Here is a 14,157-nt window from a genome sequence, read left to right as displayed (position 1 = left end):
GGGAAAGAACCCCCCAAAAAGCTGAGGCTCAAGGACAGACCCACGTGTGTTTAATAACTTACAGCTGGAGAAATGTTCAGAGGCTGAGGAACTGTTCTTGGGGTCAACAAAAAGATATGGGTGCTCCCCACTGCCGCTGCCTGATCCTGGCTTGCAGTGGAAGGTGTGGGCTACCCTTCTGCTCAACTGAAGAGATGGGGTCTTCACACTACTCCTGGCCAAGGCCCTGTGCCGAGTGAGGGACCATCCTTCCTCACACATACATTGTACTGCATGCAAAATTTTGCTGTGGTCCTCTCCATTTGTAGACTCTTCAGACCCAGGATTCTTCCTCAGGAAATGGGGTTCCATTGAGCTGCAGGGGCTCCTGGCTCTCTGAAGCCAATGAGATGCCGGCTTCTTTCTTTTTCTCCTCCTCCTTCTTTTCACCTGCTCGTTCCACCGGGCAGGTGCCCGCTCCCTTGCTACCCAATGTAGCTTTCAATAGCCTGCTTCCAGGAGCTGTCCTGGCTGGACCCAGGCAGAGGTAGGTCAGTGGCTTGGGAATTCTGGAAGGTCTTTTCTCAGGCCTGTGGTCTCTGCGTGGCCGGATTCTAGGTCTCAGCTTCAGTTTGTAAATGGATGGGATTTTCTGAGGCTTCCGGAGGGTTCTTTTACCCTTGCCCAGACAAACCCCAGCTTTGTCAGAACTGGGGTCTGAGCATGAATGTGTGGGAGCCTCCGGGGTGGCGGGCCCAGTCCTGGTGGAGCAGTCCTTCCCTCTTGTGGATGTCACAGTCCTCATTGGGGTACTCTTGGCAGTCAGGTTTGCCTTTATCCTTGGTCCACTCTCTCTGGATCCTAGCTTCTCTTCGGGACTTCTTGAGCCCACAACTGGCTTAGGCGAGGCTTCAGAGTCTGCTCTCCAGGCTTTCCGATCCACTTTAAGGAGGGGTGGGGGCCCCTGAACCAGTTCTTGGATAACTTTGTCGTAAGGCCCCCCAGATTCAGGCCACTTCCCACCCAGGCTGGGAACGTAGACTCCACTTCGAGGGATGGCTTGAGACCGTGTACCCCGATCACAGGCAGGCCCCACCTCTAGCAGTTTCATGTTGGCCACAATCTCCTCGTCAAGGCTATGGTAGAGGGCTTGCTCTCTGGTCCTGCCCAGGGGCAGAGACGTGTGACCCCCCTTCCACGTCTGTGTGTCTAGGATCCTGGGATCCTCAGTCCCCAAAGCCATCTGAATGTCCACCTGGTGGCTCCCATGGCTCGCTTCAGCAGAGTGGTGCCCATGTGTGGATCTATCCAGGTTCCCTGTGGGAGCCCTTGATGGGCTGGGTCCTCTCTCTATGGAACCTCCACTTTCAGAACCCAAAAACCTTCTGGGTGTTGGGGGCCGGGCAGAGGAAAGTCGGATGGGGATCTTGGTGAACCCTTTGCTGGGCATTGGGGATTGCATAGATGCAGGTTCACTGAGCTGTGGGGAAACACCCTGATTCAGGAGCCAGATGCCGTGAGGGTTGACTAGGCTGGAGGAACGAGGTGGGGGAGATGGTCCTCTTGCTGATGTCTCTTTACTGATGGCCTCAGGGATTTGGAGCCTCTGGGGGATGAGGGCCTTGGTATGGGTTCCTTGTCTATCTGTATCCTTGTGATCCCAAGATGTGGGAGTCCTACCTCTGGGCATTTCACCAGGGTATCTATTCTCTCTCTTTCCTGACAGGGTCCTTCGTAGGTCTGGGCTCCTACAGGTAGATGAGAATTGGGAACCGGGTGACAGCATCCTCTGAGATGGGGTCATTGGCCTCTCTTGGGACCTGCAAAGGAGACAAACAGGCTGGAAAAAGAAACCTAGGCCTATCCGAGGCATTTCCCATGGGTATACCATGGGGTACTAGAGAACCAGTGTTCTCCCTAGGATGAACCGAGAGAGCCCTATGCAGCTGCTCTTCCTGCCTGTTCTCCCTTGTTCCCCATGTGGCAGACAGAAGGTGACTTCAGCCCATTTGAGGGAAGACTCCAGCCCTGGAGGTTGATGATGACCAGAGACTATCTGTATTTGGGGCCAATCTCAGTTTCACTTTAATCATGAAATGGAAGGACATTAAATATGGCCATTCCTTTTCTGGGCCTCAGCTTCCTTGGCTATAAAATGGGTAGATATTTGAAGCAATGAGATGGTCCTCAAGTCCTGATTTTGATCACAAACACCTGAAGGTTTATCTTGTTCTGTGGCCCTGGGTTGGGGAGTCCAGGGTCTTGTACATACCAGGGGAGCGTTGTCCCATTGGGCTATAGAACCCTTCTCTTTTAAATTTGGTTTTGTGATATGGCCTCCCAAAGTGGCCCAGGAAAGACCAAAATTTCCAATCTTCCCGTCTTGGTTTCCTGAATACTAGGACTTCGGGCATCTGTCCCCCTGCCTGGCACATGTGAAATTTTGTTGGGGTAGGACATTGTTCCTTTTATCTTGGGGAATGAGCCACTGAGAATATGGAGGAGACCCTTACATATCCCGCTCTTGTACCTTAGTAATGGGGCTGTCTCTCTGATGGTCCTGGCCTCTGATCCTTGTTCACCATGAGGTTGGGGACGAGAGGGAGTGGGGGGCCTCAGCCTGGAAGAGGTGTATGTCCTCCAGTCCACCGGAGGCAGCGGGCTCTGTGAGCGGCTGATGGTCATCGTAGGCTGGGGCTGTGAAGGCCCGTCCTGCATCTTCACTTCGTGCTGTACTGGTGGCCCTGGGGGCTTCAGGAAGCTACCTGGTTTGTGGGCTACCCACCAAGGCCCCCCAGAGAAAGCAGAAGAAAGAAAGGTTCAATTCCTGTTTATCAAACTCATTGTTCCTCCTTCCCATGCTCTCAAATTCTGTTTATTCCTTCTTATAGGCACCAGAGCCTACAGTGGCAGCCCCAGCTTCTACAAAGGGGTTCCGGGGGACACAATCTGGTCAGGGAACCCCAACATCGGGATTTGCTGAAAGTTATGTTGTGTTGCCGATCTGCAACTTTAATTCAAATTGTGTGCTTATTCGGGGTTACTTGGCATGCTGAAGAGGATTAGGGAAAGACAGAAAACCAAATCAGAAGGGCCACCAGTGTGGATTCCAGGCCAGACCTGTTCTCTGTAGAGAACATCTCGGACAACGCTGTTTCTGCGTGTCTTTTGCGCCACCTTGTGGTTATTTATAGTATTGCACCACGACGTCCCTCTGTCTTCACCCACAGTTCCCGCAGCTGGAGCCCTTACAGATCAGGCCTATTTGTCCTTCCACAGGTAGCCTCCCAACCAGGAGCTCTCTCTCTAACTAGCCCCATAGGCGAAACCTCCTGGGGAACTCACAGAGGGACGTACACCGACAGGGGTCATGTTTGTCCAGATAATGGCCCAGCGTGTCCCAGCCGCCCCCAACACGCACCATCACGTGGCTCCGGAGGATCTGAGGGAGCAAAGGTGAGATTGAGAGCTGAGGGGAGGACTTTCCCTATTCCCGTCTACTTCTTTAATCCCGTTTGTGACTGGGAGACAGGATAATTTTCTGTTTAGTCTCACCCATGACAGACATCACTTGTCAAGGGTGAGAGTCAGACAGGCAAACAGGAAGCTGTGCATCCACAACTGGGGACACTCTTTGCTATACAGGGGTTTGCACTTGTCGCTACTTGCAACTGATACAGGACCATCATGCCTCTGTGATGGGTGACAGAGACGGTGGGAGTTCTACCCAACTCTGTAATGAGACAGGGTCCCATAGTCTTTCCAGTCTTTAATTTCCACAGTTCCAAAGCGGGACCACAAATCCCTGGCCCGTTCCCACCTTACAAGACCATTGTCTTGGGATCTGAGGGGCTCAGGTTGCTGGCTCGGCTCCCAGGTATAGTCTATGCCCATGGAAAGGCCTTGGCCACGCCCAACTGCTGACCACACCCCTGAGCACAGACCGTCTCTGGGGAGGTGAAGCCAGGCACGGGGGAAGGGCTAATGGGAAGCCCATCCCAGACCTGTTCCGCTGCTCACTCTACAGAATGGACAGGTCCAGGGTCTGAGTGATGTACTTTGGGATCCACGTGGCTGGGGTCATACACTGAACACAAACCCAGGGTCTCAGGTCCCTCGCTCTCTGTCCTGTCCTGTGGAATAGGAAAGCGGGGGCACCTTTTTTATAGACCCCCTTTCTGCCTGGGGTATCCTGTAGACTCAGCTCTGACGGGGGTGGTGGTCCCAGCTACATTGGTGGGAGGATGGAATAGGCTTGTCCACTTTGCCTAGAATCTCCTGGAAATTTCCAAGGTAGGGTAGAGCTTCAAGGTCTGGTGACGTGGGGTGTATGATGGGTGACTTCCCGCCCTTGCCCTCAGGCTCAGCCAAGGTTCCCTGAAAGGAAACCCCATTTGGCTGGCGCTGGAGGCCCCTCCACCTTAGGCCCAACTTACCCTGATGAAGATGAGCGTGTCGGAGTCCCCTACTCGGTACTTGCCCTCAGATATCTTGACCATGGAGAACTGCACTGGGCATGTGCAATGACTCACGAGGTTCTGCACCTGTGGGCCATGGCAGAGACTCAGCCCTCTTCTCTGCCTGAGCATCCAAGTCCGTTCACATACGGGGTCAAGCTAAACCGGGTGCCTATCTGCCTCCACACAGTCCCTTCCCCCGGCTGGTGCTGAAGTCAGGCCTGGGGGATGAGAGGCTTTAAAGAGCTCATAGGAGCCACCCCTGTGGTCCTCTTCCCCTCTGACAGTGGGATACAGTGGACTGTGCTGTTTGACCAGCACGGGGCAGAATCCCGTGCCCATTGTGTCACAGGCCTTCAGCTAAGAAACCTTCCCGAAGGATTGCTTGGGCTCATGAGCTGGCGACCACGTTTGGCAACAAAGCAAGGGAAGGGAAAGAGAAATGAAAAACAAGAGAGGGGAAAGAGGAGAGAAAAATGAAAGAAAGGGGGGAAGCCCTATTTTTCCCAGTGGCGGGAATGGGGCTAGCCTCGGGGGAAGAGCCTCCTCCTGTGAGGGGATTCCACTCTGGAAACCGCCCCCACGCACTTCATCTTCGCTTAATTCTCACAGCGGTCACGGAAAATGGCTCCTGTGCCTCAGTCCACTACATGGCTCTGGACGGAGGGTCAGAAAGGGTAAATGATTTGTCCAAAGCCACAAGGTGGGTAACGAGGATGTCATGTCCTTGGCACCTAGCCTACAGGGCTAAATGAGAAGTGTGCAGTGATGGGCTGGGGGGCCAAAGGCGGTAAGCGACAATGGCCACTGTCGAATGCGGTGAGGGTAGGGGCTCGGAGTGGAGCAGGGCAGCGAGGACTGGGAAGAGGAGGGCGGGGCACAGGCTGGGCCTGAGGGCGTGGCCGGGCGCCTCACCATCTGGTCCAGGTTGTGGAAGTGGCAAGGCCTGCGGGCAGGGGGTGCGGGAGGTGGCGGATCCGGCGAGGGCAGGGCCAGCTCGCGCCTCAGCTCCTCATCGATCTCCTCTTCCAGATGCACCAGGGCCGGTGCCGCCACACCGAAACGCCAGGCGCGGCGACCCAGCTCCAGCAGACACAACAACACGCTCTTCACGTTCTTGCGCAGCACCAAGTCCTCTGTCTCGAACATCAGCACCTCTGATGTAGGAAAAGGAGAGAAGGGGACACGCGTGGCTTAAGTCCCCTCTAGAGACCATCCCTAGGCTGAGGTAGCAGACACCGGAAGGTGGCTCGGGTTTCAGCATCTCGGGTTGAGGGGGAGGCTGGAAGAGGTCCACACAAGGCCATCAGGCTAACTGCAGAGGCTGGTACGTGGGCAAAAGTATTTGGAGCCTGGCTGATCCTAGGGCGGGGAAGGGGGCTTTCTCTGTCCAGCTCTCCTCCGATCCACTTAGCCACCAAGAAGACCCCAGGAGCAGGAAGCAGTTTCTTCCTCTTCCTACCCATCCTTCAGACTCCCCAAATTTAGCTCCAGAGAACCAGGCTGGCCTGACTATAGGCTCTGTGTACCTCACCCTACGAGGCTCAATCCCAGATTCTCTCAAAGGCTATGCGATCTCCAGCTGGCTCCAGAGTCCCAGTTTTGATTTTCTGAAAAATGGGGCTGTAGCCTATCTCAACAGAAAGCAGCAGCTGTTTGAGGGTTTGATGCTGGGAATGAGACAAAAGCTACAGTTCCAGCCAAGTCATTAGCTTTGATTAACCTTTGACCCAGCCCTTTCCTCCTCTCCACCGGCCAGGAGTTCAAACCTGACCCTTTCCCTGTCCCACCCGAGTTACCTTTGGTCTGGAGGGTTATGCAATCACACCTAATCCCATTCCTGGGTTCAAGGCAAACAACTGTCACTCCCGGAGCCCTAGGGATCCCTGCAGGACCGTGTCCCTGATACTCCCCCATCCCCAGCTCTCTTCCCATTCCTTTTTTTAAAAGATTTATTTATTTATTATGTATACAATATTATTAGTATTCTGCATGTATGCCTGCAGGCCAGAAGAGGGCACCAGATCTTATTACAGATGGTTGTGAGCCACCATGTGGTTGCTAGGAATTGAACTCAGGACCTTTGGAAGAGCAAGCAGTGCTCTTAACCACTGAGCCATCTCTCCAGCCCTCTCTTCCCATTCTTTAGTCCAGTGATTCTCAACCTACGGGTGGCAACCCCACTGGAGTCGCGCATCCGATATTCATGTTACGATTCATAACAGTAGCAAAATTACAGTCATGAAGCAGCTGTGAAATAATTTTATGGTGTGGGGGTCACCACAGCTGTATTAAAGGCTCACCGCATGAGGAAGGTTGAGAATCACAGCTTTAATTCCTCAGGTTTACTGGCCGGTTTTCCCCAGTTTCTGCCTTTCTTGTGTTTTGCTATTGCTCCCCCACGGCCTAGTTAATTCTCTTCCCCCAAACCTCTCTCCTTACCCCAAATCTCTTCCCTCTCGTTGCCCTTGCTGGTGCCCATGACTGTTCCATTCTGCACGTTTCCATTCTGGGTCCTATACTGTACACTTGACTGGAGCACACATCCCCCTGGGCTGTAACTTCTGAATCCAGCCAGCACTCTGCCTTCCTAGGCCATGCATTCCTGGGCATTGGACTCTAGTCTCGGTCCTTGGTAGCCAGCATGCTACCAAGGAAATAGAAAAGGTGATTCGTGTCTCTTCATGGATTGAATCAACAGATGTTTATTGATCGTCAGTGTGTGTTTATAAGGATTGGCTACGAGGAAAAGAAACTGATACACAAAAATATAGCTACCTCATGGAAGATCTAGAAGAATACCTCAACTTCTGACCCCCCCAGACCTAGCCTAGCTCGAGCCTCCACATAACGCATGTCCCCACAAGATAAGGGTCTGAGATAGATGTGTTACCTTGGATGCCCATCTCCTTGCGACACCAGTGGATGAAGTTGGAGATGTTGTCCCTGGCCTGGAAGGTACCTGGCTGAGCAGCCCCGTTGCAGAAAACCCCAGCATGAGGCATGGGAATCTTTTGAGCTCGGTCAGGTGCCTCAGCCCGGAAGGCCAGAGCAGCCTCTGTGACAGTGTTGGCATGCCGGCACAGCACCAGGCCAGTCTCCAGCACCTGCAGGAAGTTGGCTGCATCAATGTCCAGCCCATACAGATCCCGAAGCCACTCGGCCAGGTCTTCCTTCATGGCCTCCAGGTACTGTTCGCTGGATTTGAAGGGCCGGATGCTGCACACAGGAGGCCCTGGGGTCCTGGGCCTCCTCTTGTGTCCCCTGTGCTGAGACATGGCTGGAGCAGAAATTCAGGAGGAAGTAGGAGCCTCCTGTCCCCTACTGCTCTCTCTCTCTCTCCTCCTGCTCCCTGCTAGGTCAAGGTCCTGACTCACTTCTTGGTTCAATAGGTCCCTTTCTCCCCTCTGAGAGCCCAGGGCTTCTGGCTCTGCAGCTTGCTGCTGGCTTCAGCCTCCGGGCCAGGCCCAGCCCCCAATGCCCACATTCCTCAGTCCCTGCCTGAAGTTTCCCTTTGGTGGCCCTGCAAGCGACCTCACTCTCAGCTGCCCAGTCCACTCAGTTCGGCGCTTCCCAAGACTGGTGGAGGTGAGAACACCCCTCTGTTAGGGCCAGACAAGTCATCTGCTGCTTCCAGCCCTCGACTGTCGCCGGCCAGGGAGCCCGGAACAGCATCTAGGCTGTGGCCTCGCTGCTCTGCTTTCCTTCCTCTCCTTGGAGACAGCAGCTGCTACAAACACTCCTTGTTAACTCTTCCTTCCAGCAACCAAGTGCCTCTGTCCTGCTGCGAGGTCTGAGCAGAGGGAGCAGGGCAGAGAGGGTGGGACTGGGTTGTTGCACCCACTGACTCCTTCTGGGGGGGGCGAGGGAGAAGTGCAGAGCTAGGGGCTTAGAGGTCAATGAGCTCTGAAGAAAGAATGAGCATGAGAGAGATCCAGCAATAGAGACCAAAGATGGGAAATTCACCCCAAAGCCCTTTGGGGGTGGCATACACTCCCTGGTCTCTCTGTGCCTTAGTTTCTCAGCTGTCAAATGGGAAGGACAATATCTACCCTCTGGGGTAGAGATTTTGTGAGGAACAAAAGAATAATATGTAGGAAAACACCAGACCCTCAGAACACACAGGCACAACCTGGGTGAGTCCCAGCTCTCACCCTGCAGCCCGGTCTACACACCAGAGAATCTGTTCCATCCCTGCTCCAATTGTGTGATTCTTCCAGAACAGTCTCATCCCCTGGGCACAGCAATGCACTCATTCAACAAAGATTTCTTTCGTTGCTGCTGCTGTTGTTTTGTTTCTTGAGATAGGGTTTCTTTGCATAACTTTGGCTGTCCTGGAGCTCCCTCTGTCAACCAGACTGGCCTCAAACTCACAGAGATCCACCTGCCTTTGCCTCCTGAGTGTTGGGATTAAAGGTGTGCGCCATCACTGCCTGGCTCAACAAAGATTTCTGTAGCCTCTACTATGTACCAGGCATTATCGTGGGGCTGAGAATACAGCAACAAACAAAATACCTCTGCCTGAACTCTAGAAGCTACTTCCATGTTACTAGGTGATGGGTGGTAGATAAGCAAATAAGTCTGGTTAGGAGTGCTGGCACACACCTGTAATTTTAGCAGCTGGGAAGCTGAGGCAGGAGGATCAAGGGTGCAAGGCCAGCCTATATAGCAAACTCAAGTACAGACTGGAATGCATGATAAGACCCTGCCTCAAAAATCAAAAAATGAAACAACAAAATAAATATGAAGTCATTCAGGTAGGGATAATTATTGGGGAATATAATACAGGAGAGAGTGGATGTTCTATAGACAGGTGTACCTTCCATAAAGGAAAGGCCTTGATGCTGAGGTGTCGTCAGGTCAGAGACGTGAGAGAAGTGAGGACATGAGCCCACATGAGGACTAAGAGCAGCCAGTGCACTGGCTTGGAGGCAGGAGCATGCTTGGTATGCTCTAAGAATAGCAATACTAAAAAAAGAAAGAAAGAATAGCAAAAAGAGGGGGTGGAGAGATGGTTCAGCAGCAGTTAAGAGGGATTACTGCTCTTCCAGAGGACCTGCACCAGCACCCACATAGCAACCATCTTTAAGTCCCGTTCCTGGGATCTGATGCCCTCTTCTGGCCTCCATGGGTACCTACACACACAGGGCAAGCAGACATACATAATACCTAAGTTTTGGCTGGACGGTGGTGGCGCATGCCTTTAATCCCAGCACTCCAGAAGGCAGAGTCAGGCGGATCTCTGTGAATTCAAAGCCAGTTTGGTCTACAGAGCTAGTTACAGGACAGGCTCCAAAACTACAGAGAAACCCTGTCTCGAAAAAACAAACAACAAAACCAAAAAACAAACAAAAAATTAAGTTTTAAGAAAGGGAAGCGAGCTAGAGAGACAGCTCAGCAGTTAGGAGCGCTGGCTGCTCCTGCAGAGGACTTGAGTTCAGTTCCCAGCATTCGCACAATGACTGACAGCTACTGGTAACTCCAGTTCCGGGGATCAGAAGCCTTCTTCTGGCCTCTGCTGGCACCAGGCATGCATGTAGTATGCATACACATATGTAGGCAAACATTCATGCACATAAAATAAAATAATTTTTTAAAAATGAAGGGCCGGAGAGATGGCTCAGAGGTTAAGAGTACTGGCTGCTCTTCCAGGACCTGTGTTCGGATCCCACACAGCAGCTCAGAACCGTCTGCATCTCCAGCTGCAGGGGATCCAGTATCCCCTTCGGGCCTCCATGGATACCAGGCCAGGAATGCACGTGGTATACAGACATACATACAGGCACGTAAAACAAACAAATATAAATAAATAAATAACTTTTGAAAAGAATAGAAAAGTGAGACGGACATGTGGCTGAGAAGAAATGACGCCCCAAGACAGGGCCTGGCAGGTGAACACCGAGATGCATTTTCTCCGAGTAAAATGGTAAATGCACCAGAGATCCGGGCAGAGGAGGAACGTGCACTGACTCGGGCTACTGTGTGGAGGGACTCCCAGACCATAGGTGTAACAACATTTGAAATCCTAGCAGCTTCCAAGGAGGAACAGTGGTAGTTTAGACCAGGAGATGACAGGTGACCACACTCCACGTAGCTCCTGGAGAGTTCATAGGATTGTTCTAAACAAGCGTTCAGCCTTGGCGCTCCAAAGCTCTGGTTAGCTAGTTCTTCATCATAGATGCAATGCTTCACAATTCGTGTTCTGTGGTAGAAATTTAGCTGTGATGCCAGGCCCCAAAGTCTCCTTCATTCCAACTGATTGGTGGGTCTATGCACCCTCCCATAACCTCCACTGACTTTCCCATAACCAGAAAACCCCTTTTCCAGTTTTAGCCAGGCCCATTTTCTGTTGCTGATAGCCAAAACCCCTACAGACACGCACACACATCTTTTAAGTCCAGGAGACTGGTCTTGTCCTGAATCCTTTTCCTGATCTCCCCCTAGAAGCCACATGCTCCTCTCTCCAGCACTTCCAGTTCACCTGCCCTCAGGACCAGCTTGCAGGTGACTTAAGAACAGGGACAGACGGCTGTGCTGAAATCACAGGCCTTCTGGGCAGTTGACTAGGGAGTGTGTGCTTGTTTTCCAGGGCCACTCGTATCTGGGAGGATTGAGAGATAGTGGCTCAGATTTTGCCCAGTGGGTCCTCTTAGAAAGCAAACAGATTAGGGAAGGAAAGCCTAGCAGGTTCCTAGGGACTATGGAAGGAACGGGTGATTCCCCCAGAATTCAGTGCAATCTGAATCTGAGGAAATTTCTGGATTGGAGCACAGAAAAAGAGGCCCATGGCTGGCCAGCTGAGGGGTAGAGAAGGGAAGAAAGGAAAGGGGAGGGATGGGAGGGGAGGGAAGGGGAAGGGAAGGGAAGGGGAAGGGAAGGGAAAAAGAGGAGGCAGTCTCTGGCACCCACACCAGCCTATGGCAGAAGAAGGGGCTTCAGCTTTGGTGACAGGGTTTTCTATTTCCAGAGAGTTCTCAGCACAAGCCATAGAGTCTGAGGATGCCTGTAGCCATTAGCACATCACCAGGGCACTAAACCAGCCCTACATCCCCCACCTTCGGCTTGTTGAGTGAATAAGTGGTATGAAATTGGAGCCATTACTAGTTAGTCATTTTAATCTCTGACCAACCAGATACATTTTAGCTGACGTATGTGTAACTTTCCAAAGCCTCACTGCCTTTCTCTGTACAAGCAAGGATGTTCCAGATGGTCGCAACAGAGGCAATCTGTATTGCCAAGTAAGATATTGTACCCGCCCATTCTCTCTCTCTCTCTCTCTCTCTCTCTCTCTCTCTCTCTCTCTCTCACACACACACACACACACACACACACACACACACACACACACACACACCCCAGAGTCTCGTATATAAACCCAGGCTGGCCTCAAACTCACAATCAGTTCTGTCTCCGATCCCCCGTGCTGGAATCACAGGTGCATCACCTCCTGGTGTCTGGCCTCACCTTGCTCTTTGGACACAACAAACGCTATGAACGGCAGGAAGTAAGGCTTGTGCTTGCCAATACATGCTGCTCATTCTTTTCTCTCTTTGGATGGAGTTTTTGCTCATTCCCAATGGGGGTCTCCTCTCCAGGGTACTTCTGAGTGGCATTTGAGTGCAAGAGGTATGCACCCCACATTCTGGAAAGATTGCTTGCTTATATGTTTTCACTGAATACCATTTTTATTCTGAGAACAAGTCCTAACATAATTTTTTTTGCTAGTGTTGTTTTTATGACACTCTACATTTTTTTTGTAGTTTTTCGAGACAGGGTTTCTCTATGACACTCTACATTTTTTTAAAATATTTATTTATTTATTATGTATACATTATTCTTTCTGCATGTATGCCTATAGGCCAGAAGAGGGCACCATACATCATTACAGATGGTTGTGAGCCACCATGTGGTTGCTGGGAATTGAACTCAGGACCTTTGGAAGAGCAGGCAATGCTCTTAACCACTGAGCCATCTCTCCAGCCCCCTCTACATTTTTTAAAAAGATGTATTTTTAGCTTATGTGTATGTGTATGTATTTTGCCTGCATGGATGTGCGTGCACCACATGCTGCCTGCAGAGGCCACAAGGTGGCACTAGATCCCCTAGAACCGCGGTTGTAGATTGTTGTGAGCCACCATGTGAGTACTGGGAACCAAACAGCTAGTTCCAGGACAGGCTCCAAAGCTACAGAGAAACCCTGTCTCAAAAAAAATAAAAACAAAAACAAGGGCTCTTAATGACCAAGCCATCTCTTCAGCCCCCACTTCCCCACACACATTAAAAAGAAAATTCCATAAACCCCAGAATTACCCTGCGAAAAACGACGGACAAAGAACTGTTGAGTAGATTGGGCCTCGGGAGGCAGGCGGGATGAACAACTGGACCTTGGAACATTTGTGTCTTAGTAGAATGTTGCCTAAGTCACAGGCTGGGTTTTGTTGATTCTGGTGTGCCTGCCAAGGGATACTGAGCCTTAGAGAATGACTCACGGAGCTAACTCCTGGTGCCCAAATGTAGGTGTCACCCCCAGCAAGGGCCTAACCCAACTGTTCCCGTTAAAATGGTTATTGCCGAAGGTCTGACAGGCTTTATATTTATGTAGTAGAGCTGGGATTTGAACCCAGTCAATCTGGGCCAAAGCCATCCTTTATTCTCCACTGGACTCCTCCTTGCAACAAGGTAGGGAGTATGAGGGTTTTGAGTCTGGAGATTCTGGAAAAGACATCGGTCCCTAAGCAGAGCCCTATGGGCAGCTGAGGTTCTAACCCCACCCCCCTATGATCCAACAGAGGCCCTGGAAACCATATGGAGTTCTATAGGTACTGGGCATCCCTCACATCCCAGTCCCTGACCGGAGGGAGCAGACAGTAACTCCATTACCAAGAATGGATAAGCATGGTGAGTGGGGCTAGAAAGGGTGCAAACCAAGATAGGACCACTTGATCCATCTTGGGCCAACTAGCCCATCACCATGGTGACATTAGAAAACCTGAACCTTTTCTCAGTTCCTCATTCATGTTGTTTTGCTACAAGCCCTCTGCTTTGTCCTTCCTAAATATTCTTATTCTCTTATCTTCACTTGTTCCTGTTCAGACCTCGTTCCCCCTTATCTTCTCTGGCCTTGATGTAAGTGTAAGCTCGCAGCAGCTCGGCTGCCAGCTTGTATTCAGGGTGGGTCTTCCCACAGCAGTTAAACCAGCCTAGAAACTCCTTCACACAAACTCTCTTAGGTGGTTTTTGATCGTGTCAGTTTAACAGTTAAGATTAACCAACACAGTGCCCAACACACACACACACAGACACACACACATACACACACACACAAACACACACACACGCACGCGCGCGCGCACACACACACACACACCTACCTTCTTGCCCATTGTTATCATTCTATTCCGTTCCTAACTTGGGGAAAAGATGGACAGTGATCTATAGAAATTGTCCTTTGACCTTTCTAGGGCAACCCCCAAGTGCTGCCTCCTCCTTTGCGATGTAAATCTAGCTGTCTTGGGGCTGCCTATGTGCTGATGGATAGCTCCCGGAGAAGACCTGCTTAGTTTCAGCCCAGGAACTTGCTTCAGGTCCTGACTTACTTGCAGTTATGATGTCTGTCTGTCAGTTAGAGAGGGGGGCATGTGGCTGAAATCCACTTGCAATTGGCCAGGCCTGAGACCAGTTTCTGGTTGAGTTAGTTATGCCTATCCAGCCGGTCTCCCGT

At 51.5% G+C, this 14,157-nt stretch overlaps 1 protein-coding gene across 1 annotated transcript; it reads right to left on the bottom strand.

The window, feature by feature from the left end:
* Window positions 1-45: 45 nt before the first annotated feature.
* On the bottom strand, window positions 46-7,714 carry Gas2l2 (growth arrest specific 2 like 2). Its single transcript, XM_075942292.1, has 6 exons — window positions 7,330-7,714; window positions 5,352-5,593; window positions 4,416-4,523; window positions 3,325-3,421; window positions 2,510-2,756; window positions 46-1,799 (listed from the first exon to the last, which is right to left on the bottom strand). Exons 1-6 carry the CDS (start codon window positions 7,712-7,714, stop codon window positions 314-316), a joined length of 2,565 nt encoding a protein of 854 aa, XP_075798407.1. The 3' UTR covers window positions 46-313.
* Between the last annotated feature and the right edge of the window lie 6,443 nt (window positions 7,715-14,157).

This window comes from Microtus pennsylvanicus, chromosome 11 (assembly GCF_037038515.1).
Source record: "Microtus pennsylvanicus isolate mMicPen1 chromosome 11, mMicPen1.hap1, whole genome shotgun sequence".
Classification (NCBI taxonomy): domain Eukaryota; kingdom Metazoa; phylum Chordata; class Mammalia; order Rodentia; family Cricetidae; genus Microtus; species Microtus pennsylvanicus.
This window is presented reverse-complemented; position numbering and strand designations above follow the sequence as displayed.

What these genes read in the sequence shown, in the direction of transcription:
- Gas2l2 (XM_075942292.1), bottom strand. Translation starts at nt 7,714, where the DNA reads ATGTCTCAGCACAGGGGACACAAGAGGAGGCCCAGGACCCCAGGGCCT. An exon ending in CAAGGAGATGGGCATCCAAG is followed by an intron (nt 5,594 to 7,329) that starts GTAACACATCTA and finishes TTCCTACATCAG; the next exon opens with AGGTGCTGATGTTCGAGACA. An exon ending in GAGACAGCCCCATTACTAAG is followed by an intron (nt 1,800 to 2,509) that starts GTACAAGAGCGG and finishes TCTCCTTTGCAG; the next exon opens with GTCCCAAGAGAGGCCAATGA.